This window comes from Mycteria americana, chromosome 6 (genome assembly GCF_035582795.1).
Source record: "Mycteria americana isolate JAX WOST 10 ecotype Jacksonville Zoo and Gardens chromosome 6, USCA_MyAme_1.0, whole genome shotgun sequence".
Lineage (NCBI taxonomy): Eukaryota > Metazoa > Chordata > Aves > Ciconiiformes > Ciconiidae > Mycteria > Mycteria americana.
This window is the reverse complement of record NC_134370.1, coordinates 47,088,317-47,101,520: the sequence shown is the minus strand read 5'-3', so window position 1 is coordinate 47,101,520 and position 13,204 is coordinate 47,088,317. Positions and strand designations below refer to the sequence as shown.

Here is a 13,204-nt window from a genome sequence, read left to right as displayed (position 1 = left end):
ACAGGTCTGTCACAAAAATGCTCAGACCCTGGGAGGTGGCAGAAATCTCCTGCTGGATTAAAAAAACCTTAGCGGAGCTTTCAAAATCTACGCGGTGGGAGATCAAGCTCTTGTCTCTCTTGCCAAGCCAATCGAACCTTTTTTTCCACTGGAACTTGTCTCATCTGCACACAGCTTGGTTTGCTTTCCCAGGTCCTTTGACGGGTTTTTGTTGCTGTTGGGGCCCTGCCAGGTAATACAGGGATGAATAGGTGGCTCAGTGGACCACGGTGAGCACTGGAACCTGGCCTTCCCTCCAGCCTTGTTGGGATGCTGGAGGTTTCTGCTTTGGGAGGCTCAGGGTGAGCTCCTCATACTTGTGTCTGGCTTCAGCTGGGGTCTGGAAGCAGAAACAGCCCAGAAGCACAAAGGCGAGAAAGAGCAGCAGTGGTGGAGGCCAGCTGGTGGTTCACCATGGCTGGGTAACCAAGAGCTCCTCTTGGATGTCTGCTCCTGCTCTTCCGTTGCCACTGTGTGCAGGGAACAAAGCTATTGGCCTTAATCCCCTGGCCGTTCCTCACTGTGACTGTCTTCATTACCTCCAATGGAAGCTGAACTGAAACCTGCATTCCCATGAGCTGCTGCCAGGGGGGTTCCCTTCTTACCCTGTGCTTTGGGAAGACAGGGATGGGCCCAGTTTGCCTTTCCTCACTCCCTACTGGGAAGCTGGTTTTGAAACTGTGGTTGACGCAGGACTGAGTGCTGCGATGGCCCCCATGTGAAGCTGGTGACCACCGAAATTGTTCCAGTTGGGAAAAGCGTTGTGACCTGAGCTATTTGGGAAGAAAGGATTGCATGGACCATGCTGGGGGAGACTGCTAGCTTGGGATGGGGACCTCCACACTCCTCTATCATCTGTGCTTCACTGTCTGTTCAGTATGGACAAGCTCATCCAGATTGAGGCAGCTGGGAGCTGTAAGTGTGTTTTTTCTGCTGCTCCAAGGCAGAAAGACCACATGTTGTAAAATTAGACCCAAGGATTCTCTTCTTCAAGCTAGTCTTTCTAGTGGGGACAAGGAAACACAAAGCAGGAGTGTTCAGGAGCCCTGCTCTGCGCACCCCAGGGTTGGGAGATCTGCTGGGGGGATCTGTTCAGAGGAAACCTGTGGAAGGTGGTCTACTGAGCTACCAGTGCACTGGCACTGACACCGAACACCATGTCTGTGAAGAGCCTGATCACTTTACAAGGTGCAGTACCTTTGCTAGGGAAATTGAGGCACAGCCAGGCTGAGTGTTGGGACATGCAGCAGTGCAGAGGAGCATCAGCACCCTCCACTTTTGGGGCTGCATGCTAAGCCCCCCACCACCTCCCCATCCCCACCAGTGTGCCATTCTGGTGTGATTTCCCTCAACCCAAAAGCCCCAGAGCTGCAGAGTTTGCTGAAAATCCCAGGACTGCTGGAGACCCCCACGGGCAGCAGCAAAGCTGATGAGAGCTTGGACCTTGTAGGGGTTTTTTTTTGGGTGGAAATCAGGAGAAGAGGCTCGTGGTGGGCAGAGGAGCCCAAGTGGCCATGCCAGGAGGGACAAACAGAGGATCCCTGAGGCAGAGAGCGCAAAAACATCCTCCCCCCGCCCCAAATCCTGGTTGAGAGGCAGTGACGGGGAACGATTTCTGGTTCTCCTCCCTTTTCTCCTGCTCCTCGCCCCACCATGAAGCTCTGTGGCCCATCTGCCTGCCCATCTGCATTACCCCTCACTTCCGCAGCCACCGTTTTGGAACGTGCCTCGGAGGCACCCTGTGATTTCCCACAGCCTGGCTATTTTTAGTCTGCAGTAATTCAATGAACTCATGCAAAGATCCTTCTCCGCCTTGGTTGCCACCGTCGGGAGCGATGACTTTTACGGCCAGCCCTGCAAATCCAACTGTTGCCTTTGGTTGCTTCTGGTCTACTGTGCATGTTGGCTCCTGTCGTAGTGGCATCTCTCATTCTTGAGTGAAAAGTCAGGGTGAAACCATCCCTATTTCCTGCCTGGCATGTGTCTCCTGCCTTCCTATTGTTAATGGGGCAGGGGGGGGGGGGGGCAAGGGCAATGCTGGAGGAGATGCTGGACCTGGCTGTCTAAAGCTTGTGAAATGTATAGGGATGCAGCGAGCATCTTCCCTCACCTGAAGGATACAGGGGAGAAAGCTACACCAAGGGCATGTCTACAAATCCAAATGAGGTGCTTTCAGCACAAGTGAGAATGCCTCTGTGGCTGGAGGCCATCCCCAAGATCTCCAGAGGGATGCCAGCACCTTCACCAAGAGGGATCCACCTCTTCACCTGCTCCAGCTGCAGCTGCAGCCTTGCTGGACTTCTCAGAAAGACCCCAGGGCAGCAGAATCAGTGGCATGGATCCTTACCCCTGTGGGGCTGATGGATCTGGATGTGCAGATCCTGCCTGCTCACACCAGGTTAATGAGAGCAGAGCTTAGTTGCAAGAGATTTGGTGAAGCAGTTGTTTTGGAAAGCTCTGGTGGTGACATCCCTGAATCCCCTGGAGCGATTGACACTGGGAGGTGCAGAATTACAGTTGCTCCCACTTATGTCTTGGCTTCCTGAGCGGGATGCTGTGGGCACTGCTGGGTCTTGGTGAGCCCCCTGTCACTGGGCAGCATCGCGAACGGTTCCCACCGAGCCTCTCAGGAGACAGGCATCTTTTCTCGGTGGCACAACGCCTCCTTGAAAATTTGATTTGTGTTGTACGTGCCCCTTAGACTCCCACGGTAATTGCTCTGATGTGGACCTTTTTGCAAGCTGCTCTTCTCCCAGCTGTGCATTAACAGTGTGTGCCCCTGAGATGAGGGGATCTGCATTGCTCTGCACATACCGGCAAAAGCATACTTGGGCTTGGGCGGTTGCAAAACTTCCCTTCTCATGGGGCTGGGTAGAAGGCGGCAACATGGTTCTTTGACCAGAGCTCCCTTTTTGTAGAAAATGGCTTTTGGGTTGGCCGTGGGGCTGCGAAATCGGGGAGAAAGGCTCCTAAAGCCAAAGCTTGGCAACAGTGGGGCAACCTTGGAAAGACAAGCTGGAGCTGACCCATCTGAGATGGGAGCATGAAGCTCCAAGGAGCCCCATGATGTCCCTCCTGCCTCAAACACTGGCTTTGTCCTCTCCCCCTCTAGAAGACCTGTTGTGAGACTGTGATCACCACCAAAGACATCCTGGTGGGCTCCCACCACCACCCAACATCTGGTGCCGGGCTTGTAGTCAGCCTCCTCCACCACTGCTCCAGGTTGGTGTTGTGCTGAGGTCTTGCTGGAAGCAGGCACTAGTCGTATGCATTCTCCCATAGCCATGCTGGTGACACTGTCCCTTTGCTGAGCCCGTCTTGTGCAGGGAGTGTGTTTTATTGAAATGCCTTTGGTGGGAGCAGCTGTCACGGCATTTCCCCTAGTTCTGTTAGGTGTGATTTCAATCTGCAGGAACTATTAACTGATCTAATTATACTGGAAAGCATCACTCCGTTTGCTGCCTTGTTAGCTGTTGGATCTTCTCCATCCCCTTCTGTGGAGCTAGTGTCACCTGGCTCGGAGCATGTCACCTTCTTGCCTCTGCTTGCAGCGAGCAGACTGCGTCCCAGCACCACCATGGTGGTGCTGTTCGCAACCAAAATAAGCCAGCGTCTGACACGCAAGGAGGTTTGTGGCATGGCAGCACCACAGCAAACTCTGTCCACATCCCTTCTTCCAGCTCCGTGCTGGAATGGTAGCAGCAGATTGCTTGTGGCCGAGCTTTGTCTCTTTGGGTGTTTGGATTGCGCTTTTACAAACATCTCATGAGGGTATGATGGAGTGTGCGCGTCCTCAGGGTCTGCAGATACCTATGTGGATGTGTCCTTGCACGGAGCAGGAGAGAGATGCAATAGATTGGGAGAGGATGGGGAAGGTTTGGAGGGTGAGGGCAAGGACTGGAAAATTTTACCATAACTGTGAGGAAGCCTGACCCCAAATTTGATGACTTTGCACATTGAACGTGCTGCCTCACCGTTACCCACAGCCATCAATTGTGACTCCAGTTGCTCTTTGCCTCTGCGGATGTGTTAAAAGGGGGATGTGCCAAGATTGCACTGCTTATGGGTGAGCTTTGGGGCTTCAAAGTGGGGGGCTACACCATCCCCTATGTACATGCTCTGGTCTTCACAGCTGTGCATACTCAAACCTAGGAACAAGAGGTGAGTTTTAAGGCTAATGCAGCAAGGGCGAGGAGCAGGAATATGGATTTCTCGTTTGCTTTAATGGCGTTTTCCAAAGTAACGAGCAGTAGTAAATCCCCTCCAAGGTTGCTGAGCCAATGCTCAGGCTCAATGCGCCCTTCTGAAGCCTCCTAAAGCTGTGACAATGCAGCTGTGACCACTCTCATCTTAAGATCAGCAATCTGGCAGCTTGCTCCAGGTGGGAGCGTCATCTGGTACTGCTTGGTGATGGGGCATCTCATCTCCAGCACTGCAAGGGTTGCTGGTGTTTCAGGCTGCTGCCTCGCGCCCTCCTCCCATTTTGCCAATGGATGGGGAGGCTGCAAACCCCCTGAGTGCGGTGGCTGCTTGCGTGTCAGCGTAGAGAAGCAGAGCTTTATTATGCGTCATTCCCCGGTGCTCCCCCGGCACCACTGCTTCCTGTCTAATATCTGCTGGCTTGACAGTGTAGGGAGCTGGAGGAGAGCTAATGCGCCGCTTATCGCTCTCGAAGCATCTGTCAGCTTTGTATGGAGGCTGTTTTATCAACAGGTGAGCAATATTCTGCTCCAGACAGGACTATCGCTCGCATCCATCTCCCTAAGGCACATCTGTAGCTGCCCCAGGTAATACCAGCTGGGGCTCCTGCTTTAGCTGCCGAGCACTGGATTAAAGGGCTTGTTTACAAGGAGGCTCTCAAGCTGCAAGCTGCTCTGCCACGCTTTCCTGGGAGCTAAATTGGTTTAGATTGCTCTGCTTCCCTTCTTTGGGAGCATGAGATGGAGGTCTGGGCTGCTCATAGGTGGCCCTGGGGGCTTGGTGCCATGGCTGTGCTCTGCCATGTGCTGTGCCAAGCCTTGAGTGGCACCAAGGTCCCCAAAATCCTGGAAGCATCTTCTGGATGAGCTTCAGGCCACAGAGGGGGAGCTGCAGCCCCCAATCCCATGCGGGTGCTGGCCAGTGTGGGTTGCAGTGGGACAGGCTGTCCTCTTGCAGGATTATGGCAAGGACCTCGCTCATAGTCACATCATCACTGTTACCAAAGGTGGACACCTGTTGCGGGATTTGGGCAGAAGCGTGGCAGTAGGTGTTGTGCATGTTCAGCAGGTCCTGGTGAACTAAATGCCCATCCCATGTGATCAGCAACAAGTGGTGCGACTTCCCACAGTCAGTTTGGTCACTGGGACCCACAAACACACTGTTGCTGGCTCCTTGTCCTTTGGTGTGACCCAGGCTGAAGGTTTTCCTGCTGCTTATTCCATGCTCCAGCATCCGAGGCCCCTCTCATAGCCCTTCTGTCCCTTGGAAAGCAGGGCGTTAGATGCCCAGTGACAGTAATCCACCATCTGACTATCCATCCCTGCGTGGCTTAATGGAAGGATCCTATCTCCCTCTGACCCTGCCTGGGAGACTGTATTTGGTTTGTGTGGCAAGGTTTTGGTAGGAGGGGGCTGCAGGGGTGGCTTCTGTGAGAAGATGCCAGAAGATTCCCCCATGTCAGACAGAACCAGCTCCAGCCGGCTCCAAGACAGACCCGCTACTGGCCAAAGCTGAGCCCATCAGCAATGGTGGTAGCGCCTCTGTGATAACATATTTAAGAAGGGGTAAAAAACTGCAGTGCAACAGCAGCTGGGAGAGAGGAGTGAGAAGATGTGAGAGGAACAACTCTGCAGACACCAAGGTCAGTGAAGGAGGGGGAGGAGGTGCTCCAGGCGCTGGAGCAGAGATTCCCCTGCAGCTCGTGGTGAAGACCATGGTGAGGCAGGCTGTCCCCCTGCAGCCCACGGAGGTTAACGGTAGAGCAGATATCCACCTGCAGCCCGTGGAGGACTCCACGCTGGAGCAGGTGCATGTGCTGTTAAGGAGGCTGTGACCCTGTGGAGAGCCTGTGCTGGAGCAGGCTCGTGGCAGGACCTGTGACCTCATGGAGAGAGAGGAGCCCACGCTGGAGCAGGTTTTCTGGCAGGACTTGTGACCCTGTGGGGGACCCATGCTGGAGCAGTCTGTTCCTGAAGGACTGCACCCCATGGAAGGGACCCATGCTGGAGCAGTTTGTGAAGAGCTGCAGCCTGTGGGAAGGACTCACATTGGAGAAAGTGGTGGAGGACTGTCTCCTGTGGGTGGGACCCCATGTTGGAGCAGGGGAAGAGCATGAGGAGGAAGGAGCAGCAGAGACAATGTGTGATGAACTGACCGCAACCCCCCTTCCCTGTCCTCCTGTGCTGCTTGGGGGGAGGAGGTGGAGAGTTCGGGAGTGAAGTTGAGCCCAGGAAGAAGGGAGGGGTGGGGGTATTTGAGATTTGGTTTTTATTTCTCATTATCCTACTCTGATTTGATTGGCAATAAATTAAATTAACTTCCCCAGTCGAGTTGGGTTTGCCTGTGATGGTAATTGCTGAGTGATCTCTCTCCTCATTGGGTGAGGTGGCCCTTGTGCTGGCTATCCCCTGCCCCATGGTGTCCTCTGCTCTCCTGGCAGCAGCAGCAGAGCTATTACATGACGGCCATGCAACAGCTTTGGGTGTTGTGTCCCTGGGCACTACAGGTCAGGCCAGGCTCCCTGCACAAGAGCAGGGCTTATGGCAAAGCTGGAGCATCCCAAAAGTGATACAGCTGGAGGGGAAATGAATTGAAGAAGGGGCATCCTAAAGCCAGGTCATTGCAAAGATGTTGCAGCTGGAGAAGAAATTAATGGAAGAAAGGGCATCCCAAAGCTGGGGGCATCCCAGAGGTGATGCAGCTGGAGGAGAAATTCATGGAAGGACCTTGAATGCCTCCAGGTGCTGGAGGCTTGGTGGTGCCCTGGAGCAGGATCAGTGCAGAATGGATACCTGCTCCTGCTTACCCGTGCAGATGGGATGTGGGGCTACACTGACCCTGGATCTGAGCTGGTTCACGGACCTGCAGGCAAACTGCCTCTTCTCAGGGTTGGAAATGCCACCGGCTGTTGTCCCATTGCCTTGCAGAGGTCCCCTGCACCCCAAAATTAGTGGAAAGCTAGCAGAGCTCTCAGTGGGTATCCTCTCCAGCTGGAGAGGCAACATCTCCTTGCTCCCCACAAGGCTGGGGACACTCCTCCAAGCACCCTGGCAGTCCCCATGATGCTTGAGAGCCTGGCCTTGCTGGAGATGGCTCAGTAGCATCATGGCTGGGTGATGTTGAGCCACGTGATGAACTGGCTGTGTGTGGAACCGAGAGCATCCCCGCTCACTGCGGGTGCTAGCACCCTGGTTTCTCAGCAGGGTTTGGAGATGTTCTGATATCCGTCGGAAAGGTTTAGTCTGGTCTAATTTAGGGCTGTGTTGGGACGGAGGATTTAATGCAGCATTGTCTTTGTCCATCCCATGTCTCCACTAGCTGGGTGCACCCACCGAGCCTCAGCTCTGCTGCTACAGTGGACCCATGCAGGGACCATACAAAGACCAGGCAGTGCTTTTTTGCATTCCCCAGCTCCCTTCATCTCTTAATCCTGTAAAAATGGATAATCTTGTACACTGTCTTCCTAGATAGCAATCCAGCACTGTCAACTCACTGTTAATTTTTCCTGCTGGGGTATGACTCTGCAGTGACGTGAGCACTCGGTGACCAGGATGCTGAACGGTTTGCACCCAGATTTGGGTGGTATCAATTGCTTAAGAGCATCCAAGGTGTCCCCTTCCTGTGAAACTAGGTAGGGCTGGAGTGGGATTCCTCCTCTGCAAGAGCATCACTGCTGCCTCTTTGTGCATGAGCATCTCCAGCCTTGGGGATGCGAGGGCATTGCGTCCTCGCTGCCTGCCCTTTCTCTACCCATGCCTGCTCATCATCCTGCCACGGGAGGGGGACACGGCGGGTGAAAAAAGCTGCTTAGGATCTATCCCTGGGGTTTAAATTGTCCTGAGTTATTGTTGGAGGATTAGGAGGGGATTTGGTATGATTGGTTGCAGTGGGATAAATACAGGCTGGTGTGTGTTGGAGGGTTGATGCTCCAACAGGGAGGGAAGGGAGGGACAGCTGTGTGCTGGCTTGCTTCGCCCCTTTGTCTTTCATCTGTCTCCAGTGATCGTGGCAGCAGGGGAAAAAAAAATTCCAGCACGTCCTTTCTAATATCGCACACCAGCCCCAGGATCTGCAAGAGACTCTGGTGGCTTGTCATGCAGTTAACTTCCAGCAGTGCACGTGGTCGTTGCCAGCTTCAAAGAGGGATTGAACTGGTGCTGGCTGCGTGGTGGGAAGGGCAGAGGGAGCTGCTCCTCTGAGCCCTGTGGCCAGAAGGGATGAGCTGGTCCCTAGGATGGGGTCTGGTTTGGGGCTGGTGGTCCCTCAGCTGCTGCTTTGTCCTTCTGCAGCTCCTGGGAGCATCCCGCCATGGCTCCACGAAGGTGTCCTGGGGATGGTGGGTTTGGGCCAGGGGCTGTCACGCCGCTGGCATCTTCCCTGGGTTGGAAAGGGGGGACAGGTTCCTGCCTGCCAAAAAAAGCCACATTACAAGGCATGGGGAGCGAAGACCATCCTCTGCGTACCCTCCTTGGGATGCCTGGGATCAGCATCCCCCTCTCTCCCTGTGTGGGGCTGTGGGCTCCCAGCAGTTGGTTTCGCTACTCGTTTCTATTGCGTGTTGTCTCCAGCATTGCATCCCAGCCACATCCGTGTTAAGGCAGGTCCTCACCACCTTCCTCTGAAGGCAGGACTCAGCCTCTCCTGCTCACCGGGACAAGCCAGCTGTAGGTCTTGGCCATGTGCCGGCACTGTGTCTTCCCATGACCTTGTCCCAGTGGAGCACCCAACATTTTCCAGGAGGAGAAGGGGAAGAGAAGACATGCATTTAATTTCTCTTTCCGAAGGAGACCCATGTGTCGGACCTCGGCTCCATATATTATGCCTCCTGAAGCCTGCTGCTGGCACGGCACATCGGGGGATGCAGGCTGAGATTTATAAACATGCTTCAGGCACAGCTGCTCTAGGCTCCCTTGGTTCCATCCATCTCCCAGGGCTGCGTGGCTGTATATCTCGCCATGGTCATCAACCCTTGCAAACAAGTTTCCTATCTCCCGAGTTTTACCTTGCTCAGATAAATGTGCTTGGTGCAACAGACTCCGCTCCTGGTCAAATCAGTTCTGCAATAATCAGAGAGGTCCATGGCACATAGGAAATATCCACAAAGCTGAGTGATGCTGCAAAAGACCCCCCCACACACCTCCAAGAAGAGATGCCGAGGGTCCACATCCTCAGCACGGGTGTGAGCCAGGCTGCTTCTCTTCTTGAATTGGTGTGAAAAAGCAGGTTTTCTGAATGCCTGATGCCTTTGCTCCATGATGGGAGGAGATGTGGCCCCAGGGATGGTTCTCCAGGCAGAGAGGGTGATGGGTGTCCCAGGGGGGTGCGGGAGCAAATGAGTTATTCCCTCAAGGTTGGGTTTTCCTGCCGGGGATGGTCACCTGCACGGGGATGCTGGGCTCAGCTTGCCATCTAGTGGCAATAACAGCCTTTTCTGGATGGCCCTGGGGTTCACAGCCGCGCACGGGAGAGGGGTCATAACCCTGCTGGGGGGTCTGCAGCTCTGCGTTGGGGTCCATAGCTTTGCTGGGGGCTGTGAGCATCTTCCCCGGGGGTTTCCCAGCCCTTGCTCCCCAGAGATCACCTTCCCTACCCTACCCAAGCACATATGGAGCCAAAGTGGATCTTCAGGTCCCCCCACATTCTGCAGCCCTTTGGGGGTAGTTGGTTTTAGCATCCCCATGAAAACAGGGAAGAGCGCTGAGTGGCTCAAGGAGGAGAGGTTGGGTGGATGCTGGCCAGAGCTGTGCCGAGAGAGGGGATGAGCCAGCGATCTCCAGCTCCCATCTTGGTGCCCCTCCAGCCCAGAGCCCGGGGTCTGAGCTCTCCTGAGAGCCTATGACCCCTTGTCTGCCTTCCTCCGGCCCTAGAGCTGAGCTCTTCCTCCTGCCTATCTTGAGGGGTAGATCCCCCATTGCCCCGATGCCCAGGGAAGGGTGAGACACTGTGGGGTCATGCCTGGCCCTGTCTGACCCTCTTCCCTCACCTTACAGGTATGCTGGTGGTTAACGTCACATGGAGGAACAAGACATATGTGGGGACGCTGCTCGACTGCACACAGCATGACTGGGCACCTCCCCGGTAAGCAGCTGGTGGGGTCCAGCAGCACTGTCTCATCCCCCTTCACCCAGGTGCAGAAGGCAAACCCAGCCACATACGGCCCCCGTGGTACCCAGTACACTCTGCCCTGTGCCCATGGGGCTGCCCGTGGGGGTTGGAATCTCCTCCTTGCCCAACTGAGCTGCTCCCGTGGCTCTTTGCCCCTACAGTCACAGGCTCCCTCGTCCTGGAGACTGGAGATGGTTGAGCATTTGCCGATAGACCTCTCTTGATGATTCCTCTTTACTGGAGTGGTGGGGGGAATGAGCCTGTGGGATTGACAGCGAGGGGAGGAAGGGGCTCCCCACTGCACAGCGGGGACAGTGTAGCCTGGCATGGATGTCTCTCCATTAAAACCTCCTTGTCCTCCTCCCCGCAGGTTCTGCGACTCTCCCACCAGCGACCTGGAGATGCGCAACGGCCGGGGCAGGGGCAAACGCATGCGTCCCAACAGCAACACGCCTGTCAATGAGACTGCTGCTGCCTCGGACAGCAAAGGGACCAGCAACAGCAGCAAGACCCGGGCGGGAGCCAATAGCAAAGGGCGCCGGGGAAGCCAGAACTCCTCAGACCACCGCACGCTGCCTGGCGGCACGGCAGAGGATGTGAAGGCAAGTCCCTCCTCCATCACCAAGCGGAAGAGCAAGCCCCTCTCCGATATGGAGCTGAACTCCAGCTCGGAGGACTCCAAGGGCAGCAAACGCATCCGCACGAACTCGATGGGCTCGGCAGCCGTCCCACCTGCCACGGTCAAGGTGGAGCCGGCTGTCCTTGACCGAAACTGCCCTTCTCCCATCCTCATTGACTGTCCCCACCCAAACTGTAACAAGAAGTACAAGCACATCAATGGGCTGAAGTACCACCAGGCCCATGCACACACGGACGATGACAGCAAGCTGGAGGCGGATGTGGACAGTGAGTATGGTGAGGAGCCCTCCCTGCACGCGGACATTGGGAGCTGCAATGGTGCCACCGTCTCTCAGAAGGGCTCGCTCTCGCCGGCTCGCTCGGCCACCCCCAAGGTGCGCTTGATGGAACCCCACAGTCCCTCCCCATCCAGCAAGTTCAGTGCCAAGGTCCCCTGCAAGAAGAAGCTGGGTGGGGAAGGAGACACTGACCCAGGTGCCCTGTCCAATGATGGCTCTGAGGATGGTCCTTCGGTGGCCGATGAGACGAGTAATGATGGCTTTGACTCTCTGGAGAAGCGATGTGTTGATAAGGACAAGTCAAAGAAGGCATCTGGTGCTAAGCTGGAGAAGATCCCTTCCAAAAGCTTGAAGTCCGCCAGACCCATTGCACCAGCTATCCCCCCACAGCCGATTTACACCTTCCAGACAGCCACCCTCACCACAGCCAGCCCTGGTTCCTCCACGGGCCTCGCCACCACCATGGTCCAGACCATGCCCAACAGCCCTCAGCTCAAACCCATCCAGCCCAAGCCTACGGTGATGGGAGAGCCCTTCACAGTCAACCCTGCTCTCACCCCTTCCAAGGAGAAGAAGAAGAAGGACAAGAAGAAGAAGGAACCCAAGGAGGTAGAAAATCCTCTGACTCCTGGCAAAGCCTGCAAGGTGGAGGAAGGCAAGAGCCCTTTCCGGGGGGAATCCAGCGACCTGGGGACAAAAGGTGAGGGGCTGCTGAATGGCTCATCTGACCCCCACCAGAGCCGGCTCGCCAGCATCAAGGCTGAGGCGGATAAAATCTACAGCTTCACCGACAACGCCCCGAGCCCCTCCATCGGTGGTGCCAGCAGGCTGGAGAACAGCAACTCAGCCCAACCCATGACGCCGCTGCATGTTGTCACCCAGAACGGGGCAGAGGCGAGCTCGGTGAAGACCAACAGCCCGGCCTACTCAGACATCTCTGATGCTGGGGAAGATGGGGAGGGCAAGCTGGAGAGTGTGAAGGCAAAGGATCCGGAGCAGCTGGTCAAGGAAGGCGCCAAAAAAGCTCTTTTCCCCCCACAACCACAGAGCAAAGAGTCTCCCTATTACCAAGGCTTTGAAACCTACTATTCCCCTGGCTATCCCCAGGCAAGCCCAGGGCCCTTGAATGCCAGTGGCCAGGCCACAGCCGAGACGCAGGCCTTGAAGCTGAAGAAGGATGAGGAGCAGGAGAACCCGGAGGTGAAGGTGAAGAGTGAAGGCTGCGAAGAGAAGAAGGCAGAGCTCAGCAGCTCCAGCCAGCAACCCTCGGTCATCCAGCAGCGTCCCAACATGTACATGCAGTCCCTCTACTACAACCAGTATGCCTATGTGCCCCCCTATGGCTACAACGAGCAGGGCTACCATGCTCACTTGCTGAGCACCAACCCTGCCTACCGCCAGCAGTATGAGGAGCAGCAGAAGCAGCGGCAGAGCCTGGAGCAGCAGCAGCAGCGAGGGCTGGAGAAGAAAGCAGAGCTGGGCTTGAAGGAGAGGGAGGCAGCACTCAAAGAGGAGTGGAAGCAAAAGCCGCCCATGCCCCCAACGCTCACCAAGGCCCCGAGCCTCACGGACCTTGTCAAGTCGGGGCTGAGCAAGGCCAAGGAGCAAGGAGGTCCTGATATGGCCAAATCTGTCATCATCCCCAAGCTGGAAGACTCGTCCAAGCTGTCTGGCAGCCAGGTTGCTGAGGGGCTCAAGGTGAAACTGAGCGAGGCCAGCCACCTCGGGAAGGAGACTGCTGAGACGAAGGCTGGCTCAGAGTGTGGCCGGCAAGCAGAGGTGGACCCTGTGCTCTGGTACAGACAGGTAATGCCTGCCTGCTGCTCACTTGGCCCTGCCCACCATGCTGGTGCTGGGCTTTCTCCTGGAGGAAGCCCCTTGCCACAGCTTTGCTGCACGGGTTTGCTGGGGTCATCACCTCAGAGAACATGCGTTGTCCTCTG

General features: G+C 55.7%; 1 protein-coding gene across 4 annotated transcripts in view; it reads left to right on the top strand.

Moving 5' to 3' along the window:
- The window catches only part of ZNF609 (zinc finger protein 609), a 74,786-nt gene that overhangs the window by 57,084 nt on the left and 4,498 nt on the right, over positions 1-13,204 (top strand). For all 4 annotated transcript variants that reach the window (XM_075505543.1, XM_075505544.1, XM_075505542.1 and 1 more), the window contains 2 exons: positions 10,230-10,317; positions 10,715-13,067. In XM_075505543.1, the coding sequence (XP_075361658.1) occupies positions 10,230-10,317; positions 10,715-13,067 (2,441 nt within the window). The remainder of the gene's footprint in view (positions 1-10,229; positions 10,318-10,714; positions 13,068-13,204) is intronic.